The 27,418-nt window shown below is 48.8% G+C and overlaps 1 protein-coding gene across 5 annotated transcripts in view; it reads right to left on the bottom strand.

The window, feature by feature from the left end:
- Positions 1 to 27,418, bottom strand: part of FRMPD1 (FERM and PDZ domain containing 1) — a 65,933-nt gene that overhangs the window by 18,178 nt on the left and 20,337 nt on the right. For 3 of the 5 annotated variants that reach the window (XM_048850863.2, XM_075128871.1, XM_075128872.1), the window contains exons 2-7: positions 15,321 to 15,425; positions 9,316 to 9,473; positions 7,082 to 7,184; positions 5,657 to 5,702; positions 2,331 to 2,438; positions 36 to 131 (exon numbers count right to left, since the gene is read on the bottom strand). In XM_048850863.2, coding sequence (XP_048706820.2) covers positions 36 to 131; positions 2,331 to 2,438; positions 5,657 to 5,702; positions 7,082 to 7,184; positions 9,316 to 9,473; positions 15,321 to 15,421 — 612 coding nt within the window. In that variant the 5' untranslated portion in view covers positions 15,422 to 15,425. Of the gene's footprint in view, positions 1 to 35; positions 132 to 2,330; positions 2,439 to 5,656; positions 5,703 to 7,081; positions 7,185 to 8,028; positions 8,115 to 9,315; positions 9,474 to 15,320; positions 15,426 to 16,522; positions 16,869 to 27,418 lie in introns of those variants that run through there. The other 2 variants (XM_048850865.2, XM_048850866.2) reach the window with 2 other exon arrangements.

Here is a 27,418-nt window from a genome sequence, read left to right as displayed (position 1 = left end):
TGGCGGAATAAAGGTAACCACACAAGCCACAATACCTTCACTGTCGTGGTGGTGTCAAATTTGAAAGCCTTCGTCTGTCCATTTTCCAAGTATACCTTGAGAACGTTCGGCACGCACAGAAGAGCATTCCCCTGCACAACAAAACAAGCTGGGAGCTCAAGTGTCACAGCGCAGCAAGGCAAGGGTTTTTGGTATTCTGGGACTGACTCAAGGGCTCATCTTTAGTAATGCAACACATACAGATTTAAATGCAAAACTTTCTCCGCCTTTAAACAAAGCCCCTTCACGACATATTAGCATTATGTCCTGCTATGAGACAGAGGACAAAGAAGAGGCATCAAGTGACAAATTCACCCCTGATAAAAATCCCACTCAACTCAGCAGGTCCCACCAAAAATGAATTTGGTCCAGTTCCTATTGGGGGACCCAAGAATGATTATTTATTACAGAGAAAGGTAACACATTTATGCTGTTGTAATCGAGCCAAGTTCTGTTGGTCTCACATTAGTAGCCTCAAGAGACCAGACCCTTAGCTGGGTAAATCGGACCCACTGGGTTACATTTCTCCATTGATTTCAGTGAAACGATGCCAGTTTATACCAGATGAGGATCTAACCCAATGTGTCCGGTGAGGCTACTGGCATAAATAAGATGTTGCTGTTGTTTTGTAACATCAGCTCAAAAGTCATCTTGGAATCTCTATACAGAGCTTAGGGACAAATTAAAAACCACACATTGTTGCTGATGCTACATTCAACATAGGTAATGATTATGTTCCAGTCGACAATTATCGTAGGCTGTCTTTCTGCTAGTTCAGCCAAGTTGATAATTTTGCTCTTTCTTGGCAGGATCTTGTAGACTATTTAAAAATTAATTCTAAAAATGTAGGCCCAGCTCCTCAGTTGGCATAAACATAGCTCCATTGACTACAACGGCACGACACCGATTTACGGCAAATTAGGATTGGTCTACAGCTTCCAAGTATATCTAAAACATCTAATGATGTTCAGCCTGGCATGACCTGTCCCCCACACAGAGCTCTGCTCTGAGGATATAACCCAGATCTACCCTGGAAAATGAAGGCTTGAAAGCTTTTGGTCTCATCAATAATTCCTGCTCTAGAACTGGAGTTTCAGATTTCAGCGGCATTAGGGAGCGTTTGGGCTATTTCCAAATGAGGTTTAGCTCAGTTAGCAACGTTCCGTTAAGAGGACAACGGTACTGTTCCTGAAGCAGAAGGCTATGCAGTTGTTGGAATTACACTAACCATTATGGATGCTATGCTCTTTCAGCCCAGTTTCTATCAGAAAGGGGTGGCAGCTTTTGGAAACATGACATGATTTCCCTTTAACAGCCAGGAACGGCTCCCCAAGTGTTGCAGCTTGGTATCCTTTTCTGCCACGTTTCCCTGGCCTGAGCTGCAGAGAGACGGAGATGCAGACATGCTGCACACTCTGTATGTATCAAGTTGCCTGAAATTGTACAGTTACTGTACGTTGTTGTACGACTGAGCTACCCAAGTGCATTTCATATTGCAAGCCAGGATAGGACAACTGGATACTTCTGTAAATGAGAGATCAGGAAGGCAGACGTCGGAGTCCTGCAGACATCTTAGGACTGGTCCACACTGGGAACTTACTTCAGCATAGCTACACGTGCCTCGGGGGTGTGAAAAATCCACCCCCCTGAGAGATGTAGCTATACAGCCCTAACCCCAGTGTAGACAGCGCTAGGTGGATGGAAGAATTCTTCCACTGACCGACCTACCGCCTCTGGGAGATGTGGATCACGTAGGCCGATGGGAGACCCTCTCCTATAGGCGGAGGTAGCATCGACACTGAAGCCCTAGGCTGCTGTAGCAGTCTAAACATAGACATGCCCTGAGGCAAGTTACAGCAGAGAAACAAAGCACAATTCAGTTACATCAGGTCACTTAACACACCTTTAAGGAAACATATGATGCCAAATTCAATAGACAATACAACTCATTAAACTTGATTGCCATGGGAACCGGAGGAGGTACTGAGGTTACCTCCTCAGCATGGAAGAACTACAGGACTAAGCACCCGTTTCCAGTGCATTCAAGGTAGCAACATATAGCCACGTGAATCCTGGGCCTTTCCTTGGCCACTCGCTGTGTAGACAAACGACCAAACACAACAAAGGGAGTGCCAGGTCGAACGAGCTCACTCTATTCTGTAATTCAGCAGCATCTGCGCCATCCTAACTGCGTTTAATGGTATTGCTCATTTAGCTCAATATAGTTCAAGCCGGTCAGCATTGCCACTGAGCAGGCTCTTGTGAACGATTTCATACAGCACCGCACTGACCTGAGTGTGTCCATTCACCAGCACCTCCTCGGCAAACCGCACTTTGACGGGGTTGGTTTTCAGCCGTGCCCTTTTCTCGGCCGTAAGAAATGACGATTTAGGGCCACCCTGAAAAACACCAGCACTGCATTTGTAATGTGACCTGCCGCTGCTGAACGGGAGAACAAGACACATGTGCGGGAGGTCTCCATGACCTGAAATGGTGGTTCGCAGTCCTTTGGGGAACCCGGGCCAGACTAACCAGTGGAAAGACCCAGGGGTGCCAGCCACTGCCCGCCGACTCCCATGTCACTAGGCATGCTGCACCCTGCAATTGACTTTGGGCTGCCCCCTAATCCAGGCTCACCCTGCGGGGCATCCAGTGTCTCCCACTGAGGCTCATCTTTAAAGCCCTGGTGCCTGGAAGAGGGTTTTATAAGCCTAGTGTTACTGGCACACTTAGAGGTGACCGGCCACCGCTGATCTAGAAAGGTTTTGTCAAAGGTGTCACATGACCGCAAAGGTGTCCTGTTACTCGACAACAGCCAATCAGCAGACTGTAGATTTACATGGGTGTTTACATATTTGCATACATTTAGGAACACGCCCCCAGCAGTGCCTACGTTTCCATGTTCAAGATACCCCAGGGCGAGGCGATTGTTTATGCTTATGGAAAGCCTAGAGAGCTTGTTAGGTGCCACATATGATCTCTGATAAACAATTAACTTGCAGGCTGAATCACCAGTACTGACCTTATTTGCTTTCACATGGTAACAATTCCTAAGAAGACTGGGGTGTGTAGAAGGGCGGGGGGGGGCTGTTAGCATCCCCCTAACCGATCTGATCTGGCACAGCACTCTCTCAGGGTGCTGCTGTGTTCCTGTGAGACTCCCACTACATGGAAGCGCTTTACAGAATGATCTTGTTTATTGGAGAAAAGCTATTCACAGTTAGGGGAGAAAAGTCTCTTCTCCAAGCGAACACAGTACAGGTCCCATTGGGATAGAGAATTATAGCACCCTGCCAGGGAACGAGAACAGACACACTGCAGGGTGCATTTGTGGAGCCCCATCACTGAGCCATCACTTCTAGCATGCCTAGAGCAGGCGAAAGACGAGGCCCCAGCAGAGCTGTTACGTAGCTGGTGATGGGGGGCAGTACCTCTCCGCTCAGTAGGCGGCAGGGCTTTTAGGGGCAAGTGCCTGCCCCAACTAGCCAAGGCTGATCTTGGGTATTTGCAGGAGTCCTTAAAGTGACCTACAAAGGAAAAAACAAAAACAGGTTTGTGCCTGAGTTGCGTCTTTATGATGCATGAAGGCCTGCGCGACTTTCCTGTCCCTTTCTCCGCACCTCCCTCATTCAAAAGGCATTTTTTCCTCTTTGCTTGGTTTCACAAGTTAAGCGCTAAGGTCTTGTCTGCCTCACTTTTCTTGCAAGATGCTACGGCCAGTCAAAGCCCTGGAAGCATTTTAACACCCCACACAGGGGAAGCCAGATTAACGGAGAGGGGAGTGACTGTGTACTCAACCTGCTTAAAGCTGTGTTAATGCCTGTGTAATTCAACCACCTGAGAAACACTTGGGAGAAAAAAAGTCTGTTAAAAGACTCCGTCCCCGTCACATCTTCAGGAGAGGCCTGAGAAACCTCCCATTCTGAGTCCGAGCACTCTCGTGACTCCTCCAGCAAATCCGGGGAAAAGGAGACCTGACATTCTTTATACTCCTAAGATTTTTTTTAAAAACGTAACTCCCGCCTCCCCCAACGCTTCAGGCCGTCTTCATACATCACAGGAAGCCATAGAAGGCACAATCCCAATTTTGTCCTTACTTTGCAGCTCTGCTTTAGCACACCTGTCAATCCGTTCGGATAAACACATCCTGGGAGGCATTCCGGCCTTTCCAGATTTCCTCATCATAAACGAATCAGCAAAAAGCGCTAAGGTTGCATCTGATGAAGTGAGCTGTAGCTCACGAAAGCTCATGCTCAAATAAATTGGTTAGTCTCTAAGGTGCCACAAGTACTCCTTTTCTTTTTAAGGTTTTAACAGAACACTTCAGGTCTCTTCCTAAGGCCTCGGTACATACACAGCTTCAACCTTAATGGAAGGAGGACACAGTGAGTGAGAGCCAACTTCCTGATTCGGGGGGGAGGAGTGAGTCACAGAACCACCCAGTGGGAAGGGAAAACAAGGTAGGAGGTTTAGCAGCTGAAAGCAGCGAGATCTGAGATTGGCCAGACAACCAACGGCAACATACACTTCTGGAATTCACCTTTCCAAGGAGACGTCTCCTTAGGCAGCGATGGACGATCACACAGAGCCCAGACAGCAAGGATGAACCCTTAAATTGAACCAATAGGTTCAAAAAAGCAGCTTGACCACCGCAAGAGCTTTAAAGTAGCATTCGGTGACCCGGCCACAGGGTCCCCCTACGGAGCTCCCTAATTGCATAGCTGAGCACTCGCTGTAGAGGACAGCAGGACCTCCCCTGGCTACCAGGGACTGGGACATAGCAAGAAGAAGCGATCAAGTCCCAGGGAGATCTGAGTTTAGGCTTATCCCAGGTGTTAAAAAAAAAAAAAAGTAATAATCAGGCTCTTCTCAGAAGTGCCAGGATCTTCAGACAGAGGTTTTTCTCTGCCCGTTGGATGCAGGGAGATCTCGAGACCTCGGCAGCCTTTGCTGGTTCAGGAACATTATTGTGAGTGCACAAGTGCTGGCCTGCTATTCAAGACAACAAACACGGCCCCAGCTCCTAACTCCAGGACAAGCACGTGGAGCATCAGTTCTAAGGCACGCCCGTGTCCCCTGCACCAACTCTCTCCAACACACGTCTCCGTGGCTCTTGGGGGCCTGCAGCATCCCACCCCCACAAATCCATGCGACTCCCCAGTGCATGTTAACGTTGCCCTGGGACCCCCGTCACCTGCATGGGAGCTCTGGGGCAGTCTCTAGGCAGAGAGCCCATGACGTCACAGCCCCGTTGCCAAGGAGCCGGGAAGTTGGACTGCGGGGCCTCAGGGATGGGGGAGGATCCCCCGACACTGCCTCCAAACAGAAGAATTGTGAGGCAATGCTGCTGGAAAAATTCACCAAGGGCAGCGCCAGGCCCCAGAGAGATGCGTGTACAACTGTGTGCATTGGAATGAGTAACAGCTCCTTTACAGCTTCTGATGTACCACTCCACATTACACACCCAGCCTTGCTGTGCTCTGAAACGGGCCAGTCATTCTCGAGGGGCCCCTGCACAGTCTCCCACTTGTGGGCCCAGCCCTGTTACCCATCCTAGGGTTAATGTCCTGTCGCAAAGGAGCAGTTCTAGCGAAAGGGTTAGAGAAATGCAATTTACCGAAGTGCATCGCAGAACAGTAAGGAGGAGCGAGTCTTCGGGTTCCCTGTAACAGACAAATACAATTAGCCGAGCGTAGCAGTAAACACAATGTTGCCTTCTGACTAAGAACCAATTCCAGTAATGTATAGCATATGCTGCCCCCCCGGGGGTGCTTCTGTTTTACCAGCTCTTGGGGGGAGCACTGGCTTGGCAATGGTCACAGAGAAGGCTGATGGGGTTTCCACTCTGTTCCACCCAGCACAAGCTACCTTAAATAGAAAGATGTTTTCGCTGCTAGGAGTAGAGCTGGTTGACAAATGTTGGGTGGAAGACTTTTCCGTCGGATCAGAAGATGGAATTTCGCCAAAATTGAAATGCATCAACTTTGCAATCCTGGGAATGCGTCAACTTTGACAAACCTGTAACTTTCTCATTTCCTTGTGACAATTCAGAAACATTCCGTTTCAGGAAGGTAAGAACATTTCATCTCGACTTTGTTTTGATCAATTTCATTTGAACTTTGATTTATATTAAATCGAATCTATCACATATGCATTCAGTATAGTAAATTATATTTAATATTTTACATATTATAAAGTTTGGACATTGTCAAAATGAAACATTTCTATGGTCCGGAATCAATGTTTTGGGGAATTTTTGTTCCATGGGAAAGGTCAGCTCTTTGTTTCAATTTGGAACTATTTTTCACCCCTCCCCACAAATGTCAATTTCTCAGGGAATGGAAATTCTATTTTCCGACCAGCTCTGTTGAGGAGTTTGTGTTAACATTAGCTGGCATACCAGGGACATTTACCATTAACGGGGTTTTTAAAATCAAGCGTGTAATCCACGCCCGCTCAGTGTGGAGCCCTGTCCCCCTTCGTGGCGGCTGGGCCACAGGGAAAGGTTGATGAGCCTGTTTTACAGCCTTGGCTAACGTAACCGGTCCTCCAGCGCGGGCAGCAGCAGCTCATATTTTTAGAGCCAGAGGCCCCATGTTCAATCTCTGAAGCCAACGAGCCACCCAGGCAGGAGCACCAAGCAGTTTCCACAGCCAAAGGCAACTGTGACTGCGCAGGGGGCCGGGGGGGTACCTTAACACATTCCAACTTCACAGACTGATGGTGTGACTGCATGAAGCAGAACAAGGCTCGGGGTGGGGCACTCAGCACTATCATAACCCACATAACATGAGAGAGAGATTCGCAGGAAACAAGAGAGTTTCTCTTGCACATCTGTGTTCAGACTCTCAGAGAAAACAGCCCACACTTGGGTCTGATGCACTCGCTATGAAACAACCAGTGGAATTTCCACTGTGAAAAGCCAGGATTGCAACTGCAATTGCCAGGCAGCCCCGGGATTGGAATTCTAGAACTTTGCTCTTAAATCTTTATCCGCCCTTTTAGTTTCCAGGAGTGGCCAGTACCATCCACACGATCCTACCTCAACAGGTCAGCTGCCTGCTCAATAGAAATGTCCTCCACAGCTTTGTTGTTTATCATGAGGATATGATCGCCGGGCAGCAGCTTCCCATCGGCTGTGCTTCCTAGCGGAGATCAGCAGCAGGTCAGCTACTTGCTCAAAACAGCTTCCCTATGGCTTCTGCAGATCACAGCTGTAGGCACTGCTACTCAGTGAAGCATCTATATTTGGTTTTCCAGACCCAGATGGTGAGAACAAACTCTCTCTCCATCCCTCCCACAGCTGAAGACTTATGCTCCTGACTGGGTTGAGTGGTGACTCAAAACTGAGTCACCACTCAACCCAGTCAGTAGCCCCAACTACAGTTAACAGCCAGAGTTAATAACCCTAGTAAACAATTCACAATGGTCCCTTCTGGTCTCAGAGTCTATGACTGGTCGCTGAAATCAAAGGGCAGAATCCAAGGTCCACTGAGGTCAGCAGCACAGCTCCCAGTGACTTCCGGGGGCTTTGGCTCAGGCCCAGAACGTGCATGTGCATTGTACAGGAACCAGGGGAAGGGAGCTAACGTGGGTTGGTGCTGTTGGCAGGGAAGGGTGGGTGGGGCAGGAGAGAGGTCACCCAAGGAAATGGGTGGCAAAGAAGGGATTGGAGGTGTGGCATGAATTTGTGAGGGCAAGGCAGGGAGGCAGAGATGGGGCACAGGCAGAGGAGGGGAATGCAGATGGAGCGGGGAGGAGATGAGGCAGGGGTAAGTGTCATGGAGCGGCACAGCCTGGGGCATGATCAACGAGGTGGAAAGGAACGAATGCTATTAGAACAAACCCAGCCTGGTACCACTGGTGCCAAACCCAGCTCAGCTCTGCGCCCAGGGCGGTTGGACACCAGGCTCCATGAAAGCTGGGACTATGTCCCTGTGTGGCGTCCTCTGGCTTCAGGGGGGATGCTAAGGGTAGGGGCTCACTCACCCTTCCCAGCCTTGGCTGCTCCTGGCCGAGGCCTCTGGAGAAGGGGGACTCAAGGTGACAGTGACTCCAACACCCGACTTTGCTCAGTTGGACAAGCTACCCAGCCCCTGACAAAGGCTGATCCAGCACCCATGGGTCCTTCCAGCCCTGGGAGACCGTGCCTGGGATGAATGCCAGCAGGAGAAGGAGCAGGGCTGGGCTGGGGAAAACGGCGGAGGGAAGCGTTAGTGAAAAGCGGTGTTGCCGCGACAAGGCCCTTCCCCATGAACACCGGACCAGAGCAGGAAGGGTGGGAGAGGTGAAAGAAAGGACAAAGAGGGACATTCCACTGATTCACCCTCAAAGCAAACCCAGCAGGACCCAGTCTGTTTAGTTTTAAGAGGTATTTCTTACGATTGTATATGATTCACAGTTAAACTTAGGAGAACTCCAAGCTTGCTAAAGTCTGCAGTGCACCAAATAACCTTAACTCTGCCCTCTGATGACACCACACAAGGGCCACAGAATTACGACTACAGCATTTGTGTGTTTGTGGGCCCATATTAGACAAAACAGTTTTAAAGACACTGTTTGTTTCCCCCTCAGGATGGCCCTCCAGGGCAAAATTAAAGCTATGTGGGTGCCGCAACTGTGTACTTCCATCCCTTAACAAGCACAGATTTCTTTTAAGTTTTGCTTTAACTCTGAATTCATTATGCCTGTGGTTTAGGATAATTATAGTACCCTGTCAATGAATCTGCTTTAAAGTGCTGATGGTTTAAGGTGAGAAATTGCTAATTCAGCCAGTCCAAGCAGCGGATTAGCAGAACATGCTCCTGAGTCGCTGGTTTGAAGGGGGGAGAGGCCTCTTCACAGCAGCAGACCATTCCGCACTAAGCTCTGCCAAGGGGCAGAGGGTTTGGTGTGCGGGTGCTGGGTAGCGTTAGTGGTGTCTCAGAGACGGGTCAGACTGGATAATCTGGTTGTCCCTCCTGGCCTTAAACTCTCTGACTCTAGGAAGCATGGGGCTACACATTCCGGAGCTCTCCTGGGAACACCGCTTCTACCGCCATTATAAAGAGAGAAAGGCTCGAGCCAAAGCCCGCTAAGTCCTGGAAAAAAATTCAGATCCAGATCCAAGCTTCTCATCTCAGGCCGGTTCCTTGCTAGAAATGGACATAACCCGATCAGCCTTACTTGGGGGTGCGTCAGCGTGGAATCCTGCCAGCTGTTCATGGCCCCCAGGCAGCTTCCCCCAGGCACTTATGCAGGGGGGCCAGGAGGGGAAGGGGAGAGGACGATTCCTACCTGCAGCAACTGATGTGATAGCAAGAGGTGGGTTTGGTGAAATCTCAAAGCCATAGTGACCGAGAAGCAAATCCTTGTGTACGGTGACTGTGAGCTTCACCCGCGTTACTGGCTGATTAAGGCCGTCAGATGGGACGTCCACTACTGAAGATCTGCCCCTGAGCATTTGGATAGGGGGAAAGAAAAGGCTGAGGATTAGCAGACATTGACGCAGTGATGATTTCTATGAGGACATGGAACCCTGTCCATGCGGTTACCGCAGCTTTTTTAAAGGGCGGTGGGGCTTTCACAAATATTGAACCGGTACAAGACGAATTGAAAATAAAAGTCTGCGTTGCTCTGTCCACACATCATCAACCAGACTGAGAATAATGGCCCCCCACCAAAGCAGAAGCAGCCCTGTCTCAGACTGGCTCCCATCTCTCCTCCAAGGAAAGCCCAAGAAAACAGACTTGCCCAGTAGCCCATCCTACCCCTTGCTAGATCCATCTCCCTGTCAGATCAGGCTTTGTGGCTGATCACACAGCAGTGTCCTACAGAGAGAGGGGAGGCAACCATGTCTCAAACCGCGTAGGGCTATACAGGACAAAGACAACATCTGAAACTCCACCACCCCGAATCCAGCTGGAGCCAGTGTAGACTGAGTGCTGGTGTGACATGCTCTCGCCACAAAGCATCGCTTACACTAAGTGGATTCACATTCCGAAGATGTGTTAGGCCAGGTCAACACTACAAACTTCTCCAGCATACCTGCGTCTGGTGTGATGCCTGCCTGACAGAGCTATGCTGGCAGGAGCCCCAGGGTACACACCGTTATAAAGAGAGTCCTCCTGCTGGTACAGCTTATTTTGTTCAGGGAACTGGTATAAACTAGACTGGCAAAAGAACACCTTTGCTGGCATAAGCTGCTTCTCCGCTAGGGAGTACAGCGCCACTGGCAAACTCTCTCTTGTGTAGACAAAGCCCCAACCTTAAAAAGGCTTGGAGGGGTGCCCCATGCAGGATGCACCACCAAAGCCTGGTCTGTGGGTGACCAAGGTGTGCATACGGGTAGCAAAGTCCACGTCCAAACCCAAAGGATGCACACTCCTCAACAAGGAGAGACGGAAACAACAATGCGGCCTTGGCCACAGCCTCCACCCAAGCACCCAGGAGTAAGTAGGGACCTAGCACAGAGTTAAGGGCAAAGCTGAGTCACATGCCACAGGTGCTCTGACCTCTCCTGGAGTAGCTTTGCCCACTTTGCCAGTGTTGCTGGTCTGATCTGGGATGAGCCCTGGCCAGCCGGCCAGCCCCCAGCTCCGTCACTGGCGAGGGTGTTTCTACACGCTAGCTGGCTCTGATGAGATAGAGACAGTGAACGGGCTGACATCAGCATACCGATCAAACCACAGCTCCTATCACCTCGCCAGCCTTCCTAGCACCCACATGCAGAACATGGAGTTGAGGAGTGAGCCCTCAAGACAAACCAACGACCTTCTGGGACCTCTTGCAAAATTGGAATGGGGCAACTCAAGACTGACTCCTCCTAGCCCTGCTGGCACTGCAGATGTGCTAGTGAAGCTTCATGCCTGGAAGGCACTGATGGATCTCAGACAGTCTGTCGGGAAAGCTGCTCTTCATCCATTGCCAGGAGATCAGAGGTGTGACACTACACCCCATATTCATCATAGTGGTACGATTATGACATAATTATGATGCATTTTGTACAAGATGTGTCATGTGAGGTGTCACTGGAAAAGTTATGATTTGCTGAATATGATTATCCTATTGTATGCACGTATCATTTTGGTATCTGAAGTTATGAATATTGTCTATGTATCTGTATTTCAAATGTGCCTACTCTAGGTAACACCCAAAACTAGCCTATCCAGTACAACAATGAAGAAGCTGAACCGTGCTGATGGCCCATCAGTAGGGTCCTATCAAATTCACAGCCATGAAAAACACGTCACAGACCATGAAATCTGGTCTTCTACCGTGAAATCTGGTCTTTTGTCTGCTTTTACCCTACGCTATACAGATTTAATGGAGGAGACCAGTATTTTTCTAACTGGGGGGCCTGACCCAAAAGGGAGTTGCAGGGGGGTCACCAGGTTATTTTAGGGGGGGTCATGGTATTGACACCCTTACTTCTGTGCTGCCTTCAGAGCTGGGTGGCTGGAGAGCGGTGGCTGTTGGCCGGGTGCCCAGGTCTGAAGGCAGCGCCCTGCAAGCAGCAGCGCAGAAGCAAGGGTGGCAATACCAGACCATACCACCCTTATTTCTGCGGTGTGGCCTTCCGACCTGGGCAGCCAGACAGTGGTGACTTGAGGGCCCAGCTCTGCAGACAGCAGTGTAGAAATAAGGGTAGCCGTAACTGCATCCCCCCCTATAATAACCTCATGCCCCCCCCCTTGTTGGGTCAGGACCCCCACAATTACAACACTGTGAAATTTCAGATTTAAATATCTGAAATCATGAAATTTACGATTTTTAAAATCCTATGGCTGTGAAACTGACCCAAATGGACCATGAATTTGGTAGGGCCCTATCTATCAGCAAAGACAATGGACCATGGAACAGATTTGTCTTCCTGTGAATGTTTCACCCAGCCTATGGGTAATGACTGCTATGACTCAGCAAGGCATGCAAGGGCATGTGACCAGACCACATGACACTGAACTCCATTTTGATACCTGTATTTTTCCCACAAACTGGACTGGGAACTGAGCTTGGAACAAAGGGGTCCCGCCCTATGGAAAAGCTATATAAGGTGGGGAGTGACATCATCTCTTGGCCTCACTCCCCACACAAGACGACTCCTGGAAACACTTGAGGAACAAAGATTGAATTGTGGGAAGTGCTGGTCCCAGGCTAAAGGGATTTCTAGCCTGTGTATGGAAACTTGGTGAGCTGCTTGTATCATCAGTTAGGGTGAGAAATTGCTAATTCAAACGCTATCTAGTATGTTAGTCTTAGTTTGCGTTTTTGTTTATTTGCGAGGTAATCTGCTTTGATCTGTTTTCTATCACTTAAAATCTATCTTTCTGTAGTTAATAAACTTGTTTTATGTTTTATATTAACCAGTGTGTTTTGAGTGAAGTGTCTGGGAAAATCTCAGCTCTGAAAACAAAAGGCTGTTGCAGATCTTCCCCACATCAAGGGAAAAGTGAACTATATTAATGAGCTTGCATTGTACAAATCCCTGTGCAGTGTAAGACGGTATAATACTGGGTTTATACTTCAGCAAGGCTGGGGAGCTGGGAAATTGGTTGTTGTCTTCTGTCTGTCCTTGAGTGGCCTAGGTAAAGTACTCAGGTAGCTCAGTTGAGTGTGTGGTGCCACCTGCTGTCCTGCGGGGTGAAAACAGGGCCTGGAGAGGCTGGCTGAATCACCAGCAGAGCAGTGAGAGACAGACCAACCCAGCTGTATGGTTAGGGGGCAAAGCAGTTCTCACGGCTCCCAGACTGCACCCCGGGGATGACAACGCATCACAAGAGGTACGTCCTAAAGAGGTTTGCTATGCACATGGGAGCGCATACTTTGTCTGGAGGGTGGCAGCGACCAATACAGATGGAAGGGAAAGCTTGGGAGGAAACTTCTCAGTCATCTATGTCCAGGAGCTGCATCTCAGTCACTCCCTTTTCCTGGTTCTCCTCCTCCTCCCCTAGCAGGAGAATCCCATCCGGGGAGCAGAGGCCCTAGCTCGGCCCTGCCTGGCCAGCCAAAGAAAGCTCTGGTGAATGGGAGCCATTTCAGACCAGTGCCTCTAGCCATTCACATCCTGCTCCATGCCAGGGGCAGAAGGAACCAGACATGCTAAGGGGGGCCTCAGCTCTGCCCCAGCTCCAGACCCTCATAGCCTGGAACTTGGAGGATGAAGAGTCCGGCCCGCTCAGCTGTAGCTGTTCGCTCTGTGGTTGGCTCAGCTCTAGGCCAGTGAGTGAAAGAGTCCCCATCCCCAGAGCGGACACAGAACATCCCCTCCATCCACCCAGTGGTGGGGAAAGGGAGGAGGCAATAAGGGGACCCACACTCAAGAGGGACTTGGGGGCAGATGAGGGAATGAGATTAACAAAGGGGCACTAGGTTCACGCCACCTGCTGAACAGCTGTTGGATGGAAACTACTCGTGGCCACTCGTGACGTGGATCAGACTGGAAGCAGTGACCTAGAAGACAGACACTTGAGGTCCCAGCCTCCTGAACACAGGCTGAAGAGGGGGTCTTAGCCAAAATGGTCTGGAAGGTTAGCTTCAGTTAAATACTCTACTACATTCCCTAATGCATCCCCACGCAGGCATAACTGTGGCAGGGATACACGCTGGGGAGAGCTTCCAGAAGTCATTCTGCGCAGTGTGAATGGACAGCCCATGCAGTGCTGCGTCCCAGCACAGCCGAGAGATCCAGAATATGCCATCTTCTCACCTGCATGCTCCACCTGACAACCTCGTTCTCTACTGAACGGGTAGAGTTTTGCTGATGGCACCCTTTCGAGTGTTGTGGGAGCAGCGGAGAGAGTGAAACCCAGCGAGCTAGAGCAGATTTTCCAGACAGAAAGGACACACTGATACTTATAATAATACTTAATACTGATACTGACAAATAATACTTAATGGACAAGCTATAATAGTGTTAAGTGACATCACATGGTTTACTGGTCCATTGCTGCACATTCCATGAGGGTTGGGAATATGGAGACAGAACAAATTCTGTTATGTTTTAATGCTGTATTAGTACGGTAAGTGGGAAATTTTAAGATAAGATTCCTCCCCTCAGGTTTAGGACATTTAAAACTAGACAGGCCAAAGAGCTGGAAAAATGTACTGCAAGGAGCAGTTCTGTATTGCTAAGGGATTGAGAGATTTCTTCTTATCTTGATGGTAAAGTTTTCGGGATTCAGTCTGATAGGGTATACCCCACATCAGAATGACCTCTTATGTCAAATGCTGGGTATGTTACACATTATGGCATGACTAATCTAGAAAACAACTTCCTTTAAAGGCAGAATACATCCGTCGTTATTGGAATTTTATAGCACTCAACATATGTGCCAGGCACTTTACAGACAGACAGAGAAGGAGAGACAAGGCCCCAGACTCAAAGAGCTGGGCACATTTTTCTGCTGGAAACTTTTTTTGGAGAAAAATACGGATCGACACAGAAATGTTTTGCGAACATGTGTCTGTTTCACCAATGTTTGTGTCAAATCCTCTCTGCCCCCCAAATTCTGAAAAATCAAAACAGTTTGGTTTGAAATAACTTGGTTTTCAAATTTCCATCAATTTTATTAAAAACATTTAATAATGCTCAAACTTCGAAATGAAGCATTTTGTTTCAGAGCAAATCAAACATTTAGTTTGACCCCTAAATTCCTTTGTTTTTCAACTTTTTGAGTCACCGAAAATCCCTGAGCAACATTTTCATTTTCAGTTTGATGCAAAACAATTCTCCCTCCCCCACCTCCCCCCAATTTTTCAGTGAACCAAAAAATTCCATTATTGGCCCATCACTATTAATAATCTCATGTTAGATATGACACATCATGTTAGCAGCTAGGGAACGTATAAGAAAGCTCAGGTGAGATCAAAGACGCTATAGGCCAGGCTGCTCACTGCATACAATGCTACTCCAGTAAGAGTGCCATAATCGGACCCTAAAATAGACACAGAAATGGCACATGGCAAAGAGAAATAGAAATCAGTTGATACAGGGCCAAACCTGGCCACCCTCATTCCAGGCTGGGTAGCTCATTATTCCACACATAATCCTACTGATTACAGTGAGATGGATTGTGTAGCAAGGCCCTGCCTACCATTTAAATGTAGCAGCATCTGGCCCACAGTAAATAGCTTTGGGCTGCTTAAAAATGTAATGCATGTTACGTTCTAGAACATATGGAATTCATGTTCCCTGAAATGAATGGAGGAGTCAGACCCGAGATCTCAGACTTTCCCTAGCTTGTTGGAAACCAGTTTGTTCAGCAGCCGACTAGTAAAGATCCTGTTCATGAAAATGTATTTACCTGGATATGCTATCCCGAGATCGACGGAGCCATCTTGCTACCATTTGTTCTATTCTACAGGCTTTGCGTGCTTGGAATAAGTTAGTCTCCAGATCTTCCATTTACCTGAAGAAGACAGAGGTTATTACAAACTTAGGGACATGGGAATCATCAGACTGGATCAGACCAGCGGTCCAGTGCCTGTCTCAGACAGAAGCCAGTACCAGATGCAAGGGGCAACAAACCTGCAGTAGACAGTTAGGGGATTACCTGCCCATACAGGGAGGTGTATTCCTAGGCCCAGGCTGCTAGGGGAGCCCTGAAGCACGGGTGTCGACATCCCTTCTAAAATGTAGGGAAGTTTCTTGTCAAGGCATTTCCATTGAATGGGCCAGAACCTGGGAACAGTTGCTCAGGACCTGGGGTGGGGTGTTCCAGCCAGCAGCATGAGAATCAGGGGCACGGGCTGCATGTTTGGCCATATTCGGCACTGACCAAGTCACCCTGTGCACAGTGTGTGCTACTAGCAGGAACAATTTGCACAAGGGTCTGTCTGAATGCAGGAAGCTTAGCCTAGTGCATATCATGTGCGCCCATTCTTGAGTCCCGTATTCTGGGAGGCAGGATTTGGCCTGAGGCAGTTGCTAACTCCCATGGTTTTAATCACAAATCTCATCTCCCCTGGATTTGTGTGAATACATGAGACTCTCAACTTTTATTTTGTTTTAAATTAAGTTTCTAGCCCTCGTTGCAAAGAAAAACAGATAAAACTGCCAGATAAAACATACAGTGTTACCAACAGAAAGAGTTAATACATCTAGAACTTCCTACCATTCTATCCCCTGCACCTTGTGTGAATGTTATTAGTACAGTAATTGGATGCCACCTGCGGCACAAGTGCCTCGTTACAGAAACTGATTCTGGCTAGTCACTGCTGATTCCAGAGAAGATTTAGACAATCATGATGCGCAAAAGAGCATCCTTATTTCAGAGCACTGAAGCAGCTCTATGGCCTAGTTCTGGAAGAGCGCTCCCCCATCTCTGTAGCAATGATTCCACATTATTACCATCCGAGGTACCTGCAAATCCACATTCTAAATGTTAAGTTCAGCCAGCGCTCCTGTGAGTTGCAGAAATATGTAGGTCCAACCTGACAGTTTTAACAGTTGATGTTCAAAGAAATCCTGATACATAGGCAGCAACACTGGGGAGGATGAGCCCACCTGGCCAAGGGATGCAGGGGAACACCCTTCGGGTTATTCTTCATCGTTGGCTGGGCTTTTGCCTTTGACCACCTGATTGTGCTGGTCATTACCCCCATCGACTTCAGCTAGTGCTAAGGAGAACGGAGTCATTCTTCAGGCTGGAGGAATGTTTCTGGCTGGAAGAGGAGGTTCCAGATATCTTGGGGAGAGGAATGTCCACTGCAGAGAGCAGTTCCATGCCCTGTCTGTGACAGAATTTTGTCTCATTTTAAATATGTATACCGGCTGGGTAGCCACAGAAATTCTATGGAGATTAACAGCTAAACAAGGAACTGGGCTGGCAAGCTCATTCACACAGGGAGGAATGGTGTTAAAACTAGTGGCTGAAAACTAAATGCTATACTAATAATTAATCGTACCAAGGTTGCTAATTCTTGGACTACAGAACTGTGTTTGGTTAGATTAATCTCTCCTAACGACTAAAGTAGAACCTCATTGTAGTGAAGGGGCGTGGCTTCCCTTTGAGACTCACAGGGAGGGACCACCGCCCGCCGCCTGGTGGGCGGAACCAGGAAGGCCACACCCACCCTGCCAGAAGCAGAGGGGCGGGACAGGAATAGGAAGTACAAAAGGCAGGCCTGGCAGCTCAGTTGTGCTGGAGCTGCTGAGGGAGACAGACAGTTCTCCACTGCGGCCGGAGTGGGACGCCGAGGAGGACCTCCGAGGACTTGCCTGAGCTTCCAGAGAGTCCTGCCATTCCAGACACCGAGGAGCTGCTGGGACTACCATTGGTGGTGTACCCCGGGAAGATGGAGGATGACCCCTGGATCCAGGTACCTCCCGAGGGGAGGGGAGGAAGTGGCCCAGGGACAGCCGACTGTAGTCTGGCCGCGTTGCGGCTGGATCCCTGCTGACCCAGTGGCAGAATGCTCCGCCACCGATAGGGCTCTGGGCTGGCACTTGGAGGAGCAGCATGGGCCCAGGTCCCCCTACCACTCCATCCCCGGGGTGGCAGCCTCCCCCACCTTCGGTCAGGAGGCCTGTGTTAATCTACCGTCCACCAGAGCTAGGACACTAGATCCTGTACAGCGCTGCCCTGCCTGAGGGCTGGAGCTTGGTGCCCCGTCATGCCTAGGGTCTAGGATCTGGGCCCTAGACTATTCACTGCTCTGCCCTGCCTGAAGGCCAGAGCCCCCTAGCCTATTGGGTGCTCTGCCTTGCCTGAGGGCCTGAGCTCCTAGACTGTTTACTGCCCTCCCTGCTTGAGAGCCAGAGACCTCTAGACTGTTTGGGGCTCTATCCTGCCTGAGGGCTTGTGCCCCAGAGACTGCTTATTGCCCAACCCAGCTCAGAGGGCCTGGGCGCCAAAGATAGCTAATCCCCACCCCCTTTTCCAGACTGCCTTTTGTGGAACAAGACAGCGAGGGGATGTGGCCTCCCTCCAAGATTGACAGGGAGGGACGGCCACACACTCTTACTCTCCTCCAAAACATTCGAGTCAAATCACTGAACATTGGTATTCTGGGTGTAGAAGCTTTCGAACAAGAACGACTAACCTCTAAAGACAATGCTAACCCTCTAGATTTCATTACCCTGTGTCTCTGGGCAAACACTTTACATTAAGATCTTTTATGATCTTAATAGTTTATGGCAGTATTGAAAAATGGCCATGAGAGCCCATGATACAACCTAGCCATGCAGCTGTATCACTTTACCGTACAACTACAATAAATTGCATCAACAGCCAGACTGCATTAGCAATTTCAAGCAATAAAAGAATAATCCATACATGTATATTTTTGTTTGACGAACTGGTGCCTTGAAGATTGATTTTGCTATGGCCCTAGAAAGGGTCAGGGGGACTGTGCTCCAATTCTTACCAAATCAGTTCTCTGGAGTTTTCTTTTTGATGATGTAGAGATTTTGGTGTAGAAAAACAAGACTTCCAGAAAGCTGCCTGCACACAAATCATTCTTATTTGTCAGTTATTTAAGCAATATTTATTTACATTATTATAATTCCTTCCAAGAGCTTCGGTCCCCATCTCTAGAGTAGGACTACATACCACAGATGCTTTTTCAGCTCCATTTACTGTAATTTCATTTATGTCCTTTGAAGGTTCTGGTCAGATATGATTACATCAAAATGGCTACTTTCTTAACAGATCCATTCTCTTGTCTATTCAGAGTTACAGGGGCTGATTTTTACAGGCAGAAATAAGATTTTTTTTTTAGTCCAGTTAGCCCTGCAGATCTAATTAGCTATGAGAGCAGGAGCTAGATGAATTCTGTAAATTACTTTTATTAGCCAGAACTTCAGCTACAAAATCTCTGTCTAGTGATGAGACAGAAAGGGCTCAGCTTGACTTTCAGATCCCAAGTTGAACTTACAAGTCTACAGTTACCACAACGTCCATAGTCAGTTAATTTACAGGTAAAAATGCATTTTTCGAAGAGAAATCCAGCATACCACTATGCCATGTTTAGAGTCACTTTTCACACACTAGAAGATCAGAAAAAGTTGTACGCTACCACTGAATCCACAATACACAAAAATAAAAGGGGACACCGTAAAAATATTTTAATCTAAAAAGCCGAAGACTGGTATTAAGCTATAGAAAGAACCAGAATATAGCTGTTGCATCCACCTGTTGTGTCTCACTTTATACTCTGATTATAAGCCCTTGTGGGGTGGGGCCATCTTTTTGTTCTGTCTGTACAGCTCCTAGCGCAATAGGGTCCGGCTCCGTGACTGGGGCACCTAGGGGCTATGCAATACAAATAATAAATAATAATATTTAGCATCACTCCAGCTACAGAAGAGATGTATGAAACTTCTGTGCTGGAACCATGCAAATTCAGCTGGTTTTTAGACCCAAACATGAAATCCATGGAGGTTTAGTGAATCTGGGGCTGACCCAGGACCCCTCCCAACAGAACCCCTCCCCCGCACCAGACCAAAGTTCTCCCCCCCACTTTTAGCTCAAGTTTTCTTCTGGGGGAGAGGGGCCAGGCCCAGTGATCTGCTTTGGCTTCTCTTCAGCCCTCAGGGAGCGGCTGTGTAATTTATTTCACTTCCTGCTCCATTTGGGGTAGACAGAAGGAAAGGCGTAGAATCCATTCCCCAGGAGATCCTTGGTGTAGGGTGACCACATTTCCCAAAGGGAAAATGGGACATTACATGGGCCTAGCCTGAGGGCTCCCCCCTGCCCAACACGGGGCTGGCCAAAGCCCTCCGCCCAAGCCCTGCCCCCGTTCCCCGCATGGGCTGGCCTGAGTTGCCCTCCCAAGCCCTGCTTGCCTCCCAGATGCAAGGCTGGAGTTGGCATCACTGCTCGCTCGAGCCCTGTCTGCCCCTCGCCTGAGCCGTGCCTCCTGCCCTGCATGCGGCGGGCATCGCCGCTCACCTTCCTCTTTGACAAAATGGGCATTTGCCCCATTTGCTCTTTCCAACTTGATCAGTTGGCGAGAGCAAATGGGACAAATGCCCACTTTTGCCAGAAGAGGCTGCACGGCTGGGACAAGGGTTAAAAAAGGGACTGTCCCAGCCAAAACGGGATGTATGGTCACCCTACCTCAGTGAAGCCTCTAGGCCTGCCTGACTGTCTGATAAAATTCCAGATCCTGCAGTCATGTTGTTGTTGCATCTGTCTCTGAAAGATGGCCAAGAATCCTCTAGAGGAACAGGGCATTCCTAATGCAGTCACCTTTATGATGCAGACACCTGGAAAACAAACTAGGACTGATGGGATGGATGCTTATGAACTTTCCAAAAGGAAAGAGGAGAAATTTCAGCTCAAACAGGAACTTGAAAAGAAACCAAGGCTGCAGCGCTATGCCAGAGCAGGTTAATGGATGCTTACAGTGCCCTGCAGGTGGGTATTTAAGAAAACCACATGCCTAGGGAGCAGTTCAAAACAAGGAAGCAGTGCTGTTGATTAAGGCACATGGTGCGTCAGTTCCCTGCATACGGAGAGTTAATTCCCTTTCAACGTGAATACTTTATGCTTCCTGTCGGCCCACTCCCAGCCCGCAAACTTCCTGCACATGATACCTTGTGAGATAGACACGCTACTGCGAGAGCCACTTTCCCAGCATGTCGCTTTGACCACATTGCCCTTCTCTGTCCATCACATCCCATGCAAACTTCTTGCCTTCTTAGCCTGTCCCCGCCCCACGGATCATCTCTCACGCACTGCCGAGATGTCGACTCCTGCCGCTGCCCAGCCCACGACGTCTGGTCCAATCGCCTGCTTGTTACATGTCCCAACAAACACCTTTGCACTTTCTCTCATGCTGATGCTTACACTAGGGAGGATCTTCTGTGAGCCCCTCCAAAGCCACCTCATTGTCTCTTTCACACCTCTCCTTAAAACCCTCTGCCACAATGCCTCACAACACTCGACAACAGTTAGGCTGCTGGCGTGCTGAGAACAGGCTGACCAGTAGTGGCTCGATATTTCCTTATGCTGCCCCGTCTGTCTGTATCCATCAGTGGTCTCTTGTCTTAGACGGTCAGCTCTTTGGGGCAGGGGCTGTCTGTGTTCTGTGTCTGTACAGTGCCTAGCACAATGGGGCCCTGATTTAGGGCGGAGTCTCCTGGGTGCTATTGCAAACAAACAAACAAGTAAGGATAATAATACGGTAAGTTCTGCAAATGCATGTTTAGCTCTGACGGCCCCATTTCTAGCTTTCCTGGGACACACAGGTCCGAACCCATACTGTAATAGAAGCAGCAGAGAAAACAGCCTTTTTGAAACCTGTCTACTGATGCAATAGTTCAGCTAATGGGAACAAGGTTCTGTTCCTAAATTCCACTCCTGATGGATGCACAACCCATTTTACAGCAGTCAGAAAAGCTTGACCACGTGAACCCAATGGCAAATAAAAAAAAAAACACTTAAGAAATCTCATGCATTTTAAGATGGTGTTCAAAAATCATGAGTTGAGAGAGTGGCAGTAGTGTAGGGATTCCTGCCTCTAGTCCAATAACATGGGGCTGCAGGATTCCCGCGTGCCCTCTCCGAGGAGGCTACTTGAGCAAATCCTAGGTTTCTCCTTCCTTAATTAGGAAAGTTACCTTACATCACCAAGAAACAGGTGCAGAAGACCCTCCCCCAGATGAAGACAGCAGCCTGAGGTGTGGATTCTCATGGTGTCACGGACAGAGAACACACAACATAGGACTCTGTGATACTTACAAACCAAATTGCTGCCCGCCTCCCAGCAGGCACATGGGCTAGCATGTGCCACAGAACTGCTCATACCACTGCGCTCTAAGGGGGACCCGACCTGGAAGAGTGAGCCCCACCCCACCGCACCCCCCTGCTCTGCAGCAGCCAGGGAGGTCTGGGGGGCGCGGAGAACTGACGAGCATGCTGCAGCCAGAGGGGACGGGGAGGGGTTTCACGTCCATCCTTGGCAAGTAGGTGCCCAGGTTCGAAGGACGGAGCCCCCCCAAGAGATGGGTAGGGAGGAGGTAGGGAGAATGGACTTCCTCCTGGTTGGAGCACCCAGCTGTCAGCTCAGATTCTGAAGGCTTGTATAATTCCATCCCTGACACTGAAAGAGACTTGACTGGGGGACAGTGGGAGACAGACAGATACCCAGGCCAGTAGGGCCCTCACGAATTTTGAGGCAGGTCTAGCGGGGTGAAGGGATCAAAGCAGGCGGAGAGGAGGCTGGAGAGTATCCCTGTATGCCAGGCTCACCTCTGAGCTCTACTCACTCCCCAGGCACAGGGGGCCATGTGCCCAGCTCAGACTAGTGGGGACAGCTCACTGTCTGCACCCCCGCTTTCCCTTGATTGCACCAGGGCTAGCCCCTAGGGCAGATGTGCACTGCTGCAGCTTCTCCGGGGCATTAACGAGGGTCAGACACATGGGTGACAGTCACATTGACACTGGGGTTTGCACAGAGGCACCGATCTCGGTGGCTGAACTCCCAGTAACACCAGGCGTGGCCGCGATGGGCAGTTTGAGCTGGTCTCCCCTGCTTAAGGCTTGAAGTTGCAGGGTAGATAGGAAGGTAGGGCCAGATTGCCTCTGATTGCCAGAACCCGGGAGTGGACGACAAGAGATGGATCGCACTCGATAATTGACTGTTCTGTTTCTTCCCCTTTAAGCATTTGGCACTGGCCACTGGCGGAAGACAAGACACTGGGCTAGATGGACCATTGGTTTGGCCCAGTACGGCCATTCTTATGTTCTTATTGCGTCCTGCCTCTTAAGGAGGTGCCCAAAAGGCGAGGAGAGACCCCAGCACAGGGGCCAGCCACACAGTGACTCACCAGGACTGGTCCTAGGCAGCACTGCTACCAACCGCAAAGGAGTCTGGGTCATAGCCCAAATCCTCCTCCACACCAGGCTGCAGAACGGGCTGGCTGCAGCGGGAGTGTAATAGGCACCTGGAGCCCTGTGCAGATATGCAAGCCCAGCCAGAACGCCACGGTCTAGCCGTGCCTGCAGGTATTCCCTCCCAGAGCACACACACAGCTAGTGCACACAATAGAGCGGGCTTTCTGCCTCGAAACGCTGCTGGGGGTGCCCAGGGAGCCCGAGAGCTCTTGGCCCTGCATTCTTCTTGGACTAAAGTAGGTTTCAGAGGAACAGCCGTGTTAGTCTGTATTCGCAAAAAGAAAAGGAGTACTTGTGGCACCTTAGAGACTAACGAATTTATTGGACTAAAGTAGGTTTTCAGATTTGGGCCCCACTTACCCCAGCACAACCCCATCACACTGGTGTAACTGGGAGCAGAATTTACTCCGTTGCATCTAATTTTATAGCCCAGCACATCACCAAGGAACCGTGGCTCTCCCAGGAGCCAAATACTCAAGAGGGGCTTAAACTCCGTGAAGAGGACGGACCCTGACCTCTCGTGGTGTGTCTGTGTCATTACACAGGCCTCAGGCTGGGCGGCTACACAGAGCCAATGTAAGAAGTGACAGATGTCTCATGGGAAACCCTGAGACTTCATTCTCTTTCGAAGCAATGCTGCTGTTGAACCAGATAGCAGCGCTTGAGCAATGCCAGCCAGAGAGCTGTAACTAACAATGCCAGGTATCTGCAGGCCAGAGGCACTTCCTGGAGAGAAGCCCTATTGCCCTCAACCTCCAAAATGGTGGTGCAGGAGTGGAGAATGCTAGGATGCCCGCCAGGGTGGAACGTTTTTATCAGCCTCTGGCTGGCAGGTCTCTGATAGGTTTGAAGTGCTCCGACCCCTTCTGGCTATTGGCAATGAGGAGCATCCTATCCCCCTCTCTGGCTGCTGGTGGGGATCAGAAAAATGTTCAATATTCTACCCACTCCAGCCTCTTGGTTGCTGTGATGGCGAAGGAGGTTTCAAATACTCTACCACTAGCACAAGCAGCTCCTTCAATGGGGGAGTCTCCCTCACCTCAGCTTTGAGTCCTTTTTCTCCTCCCCACTGAATAGTGTCAGCGTGTGCCTGCACCGCAAGTTGAGAAAGCTATGGGCAGCTGCAAAGGCACTGGTGCTTTCTGCAGACTCAGACACAACGCTGCACAGCTGAATATTCACAACTGGAACTGGTCCAAAATTTTTCAGATCGAACATTTTTCCCCTCAGAGGGTTAAAGGAACATGTTGATATCAACAACATTTATTTGATGTTTTGGTAATATCAAAACATTTTGTATCCATTCTGACTTCTTCTGAACATTTGATTTGCTGGGAAATGTTAATTTTGTTTTGTTTTTGCTCCAATTGGGAAAATACATTTTGAAATGTCAGAATTTCCGACCGGATGGAAATTCTGTGTTTCAGCCAGCTTTGTGCACAACCACAAGGGCTAGATGCAGTTTTTAAAAGAGCTTGGATTCTGCACCAGTCTTTGCTTGCCAGTGGCAAGTGAGGGAGTGGAATTTCCAAACCCTGGCTTACAGTGTATTTTCTACTGCATGATGGAATTCTTTGATTCATTTTCGATATTCCTGAGAACTAGAAAATAGAACCGCTCTCTTTTGAGAAAAGGAGGACTTGTGGCACCTTAGAGACTAACCAATTTATTTGAGCATGAGCTTTCATGGGCTACAGCTCACTTCATCAGATGCATTCAGTGGAAAATACAGTGGGGAGATTTTATGTACACAGAGAACATGAAACAATGGGTGTTACCATACAGACCATAACAAGAGTGATCAGGTAAGGTGAGCTATTACCAGCAGGAGAGCCGGGTGGGGGGGGGGGGGGGGGAAGAGGGGAAACCGAGTTAGTTCCTGGGTTAGTGTTTTTGTTGTGCGGTGTGTGGTTGCTGGTGAGTATTTGCTTCAGGTTGGGGGGCTGTCTGTAAGCAAGGACTGGCCTGTCTCCCAAGATCTGTGAGAGTGATGGCTTGTCCTTCAGGATAGGTCGTAGATCCTTGATGATGCGTTGGAGAGGTTTTAGTTGGGGGCTGAAGGTGATGGCTAGTGGCGTTCTGTTACTTTCTTTGTTGGGCCTGTCCTGTAGTAGGTAACTTCTGGGTACTCTTCTGGCTCTGTCAATCTGTTTCTTCACTTCAGTAGGTGGGTATTGTAGTTGTAAGAATGCTTGATAGAGATCTTGTAGGTGTTTGTCTCTGTCTGAGGGGTTGGAGCAAATACGGTTGTATCGTAGAGCTTGGCTGTAGACAATGGATCATGTGGTGTGGTCTGGATGAAAGCTGGAGGCATGTAGGTAGGAATAGCGGTCAGTAGGTTTCCAGTATAGGGTGGGGTTTATGTGACCATCGCTTATTAGCACTGTAGTGTCCAGGAAGTGGATGCGAAATGTGAAATAGTTATGGGTGAGGACAAAGTCAAAGTTCAGCCACCAGGTTTGCTGTGACATTATCGGGGATACTGTTCCTGACGGCTTGTAGTCCATCTTTGTGTGGAATGTTGGTGTACAGAGCTTCTACATCCATAGTGGCTAGGATGGTGTTTTCAGGAAGATCACCAATGGATTGTAGTTTCCTCAGGAAGTCAGTGGTGTCTCTAAGATAGCTGGGAGTGCTGGTAGCGTAGGGCCTGAGGAGGGAGTCTGCATAGCCAGACAATCCTGCTGTCACCATGCCAAACAAACAAACAAAAAACTACAAGAACAAATCTGCACAGACACACCCCTAAAACCCAGACGAGGTATTCTATCTGATACCCAAGATCCATAAACCTGGAAATCCTGGATGCCCCTTCATCTCAGGCATTGGCACCCTGACAGCAGGATTGTCTGGATCTACAACCTATCCTGAAGGACAACCCATCACTCTCACAGATCTTGGGAGACAGGCCAGTCCTTGCTTACAGAAAGTCCCCCAGCCTGAAGCAAATACTCACCAGCCACTACACAAACACACACACTAACCCAGGAACCTATCCTTGCAACAAAGCCGTTGCCAACTGTGCCCACATATCTATTCAGGGGACGCCATCATAGGGCCTAATCACATCAGCCACACTATTAGAGGCTCATTCACCTGCGCATCTACCAATGTGATACATGCCATCATGTGCCAGCAATGCCCCTCTGCCATGTACATTGGCCAAACAGGACAGTCTCTACGTAAAAGAATAAATGGACACAAATCAGACATCAAGAATTATAACATTCAAAAACGAGTCAGAGAACACTTCAATCTCTCTGGTCACTCGATTACAGACCTAAAAGTGGCAATTCTTCAACAAAAAAACTTCAGAAACAGACTCCAATGAGAGACTGCTGAATTGGAATTAATTTGCAAACTGGATACAATTAACTTAGGCTTGAATAAAGACTGGGAGTGGATGGGTCATTACACAAAGAAACTATATCCCCATGTTTATTCCCCCCGCCCCGTTCCTCACATGTTCTTGTTAACTGCTGGAAATGGCCCACCTTGATTATCACTACAAAAGGTTTCCCCCCTTCTGCTGGTAATAGCTCACCTTACCTGATCACTCTCGTTACAGTGTGTACGGTAACACCCATTGTTTCATGTTCTTTGTGTATATAAAATCTCCCCTCTGTATTTTCCACTACATGCATCCGATGAAGTGAGCTGTAGCCCACGAAAGCTTATGCTCAAATAAATGTGTTAGTCTCTAAAGTGCCACAAGTCCTCCTTTTCGTTTTGCGGATACAGACTAACACAGCTGCTACTCTGAAACCTCTCTTTTGAGAGTCTGTCACATGTCTTTGATCTGTGTTTGTACAGTGCTCCCACAATGGGGTCCTGCTCCACAACTGGGGCTCCTTTGCAATAGGATATACAAATACTAAGTATTTAAATAAGTCCAAGTTAATTGCTTCCTGTTGCTCCTATAGACTCCAGGCATTAAAATATATGCACACGCCTAGCTTAACACACATGGGTAAAGTAAAGTACGTGTGTATTTGCAGGCTCAGCGCCACAGATTTTTGTACCTAATGACTTGAAATGACATGCAGAGGCAGAATGACGCCCGACACTCCAGCAACGTATCTTCTGGAGAATGGGAGGAAGGAATGAAATACAGGAGGGTTCTGGGAGATGTTGTGCAGCTTGTGACTCTGAAGATTCCTTAGTCACATCTAGCTTGTGTCAGATGGAACTGCAGGGTGAGATTTTGTTGTCATGTATGGCTGCAGTGAAGTGAGATTCTTTCCACGTGCGCAGGAGACAAGGGTTTTGAATAAGTCTGGGGAGTATTTTGGGCTGTGTTTTATTTCTTGAAACACTTTGCAAAGCTTAAATTTAAGATCAGCAGTTGCTTCTTGATTAGGACCCTATCTGGCCCATTGTTACAGGATCAAGCCAATAGTTGCTAAAGAAGGGAGATGGCCTAGTGGATAGAGCTCGACCGCCACTCCAGAGAGCTGGCCTCCGATCCTGGCTCTGCTACTGGCCTCCAGCAAGTCACTTCCATGTGCCTCAGTTTCCCCATCAGTAAAATGGGGATAATGACACCAACCTCCTTTGTG

This window comes from Caretta caretta, chromosome 5 (assembly GCF_965140235.1).
Source record: "Caretta caretta isolate rCarCar2 chromosome 5, rCarCar1.hap1, whole genome shotgun sequence".
Classification (NCBI taxonomy): domain Eukaryota; kingdom Metazoa; phylum Chordata; order Testudines; family Cheloniidae; genus Caretta; species Caretta caretta.
Note: the sequence above shows the minus strand (reverse complement) of the source record. Positions and strands in the feature narration are given on the sequence as shown.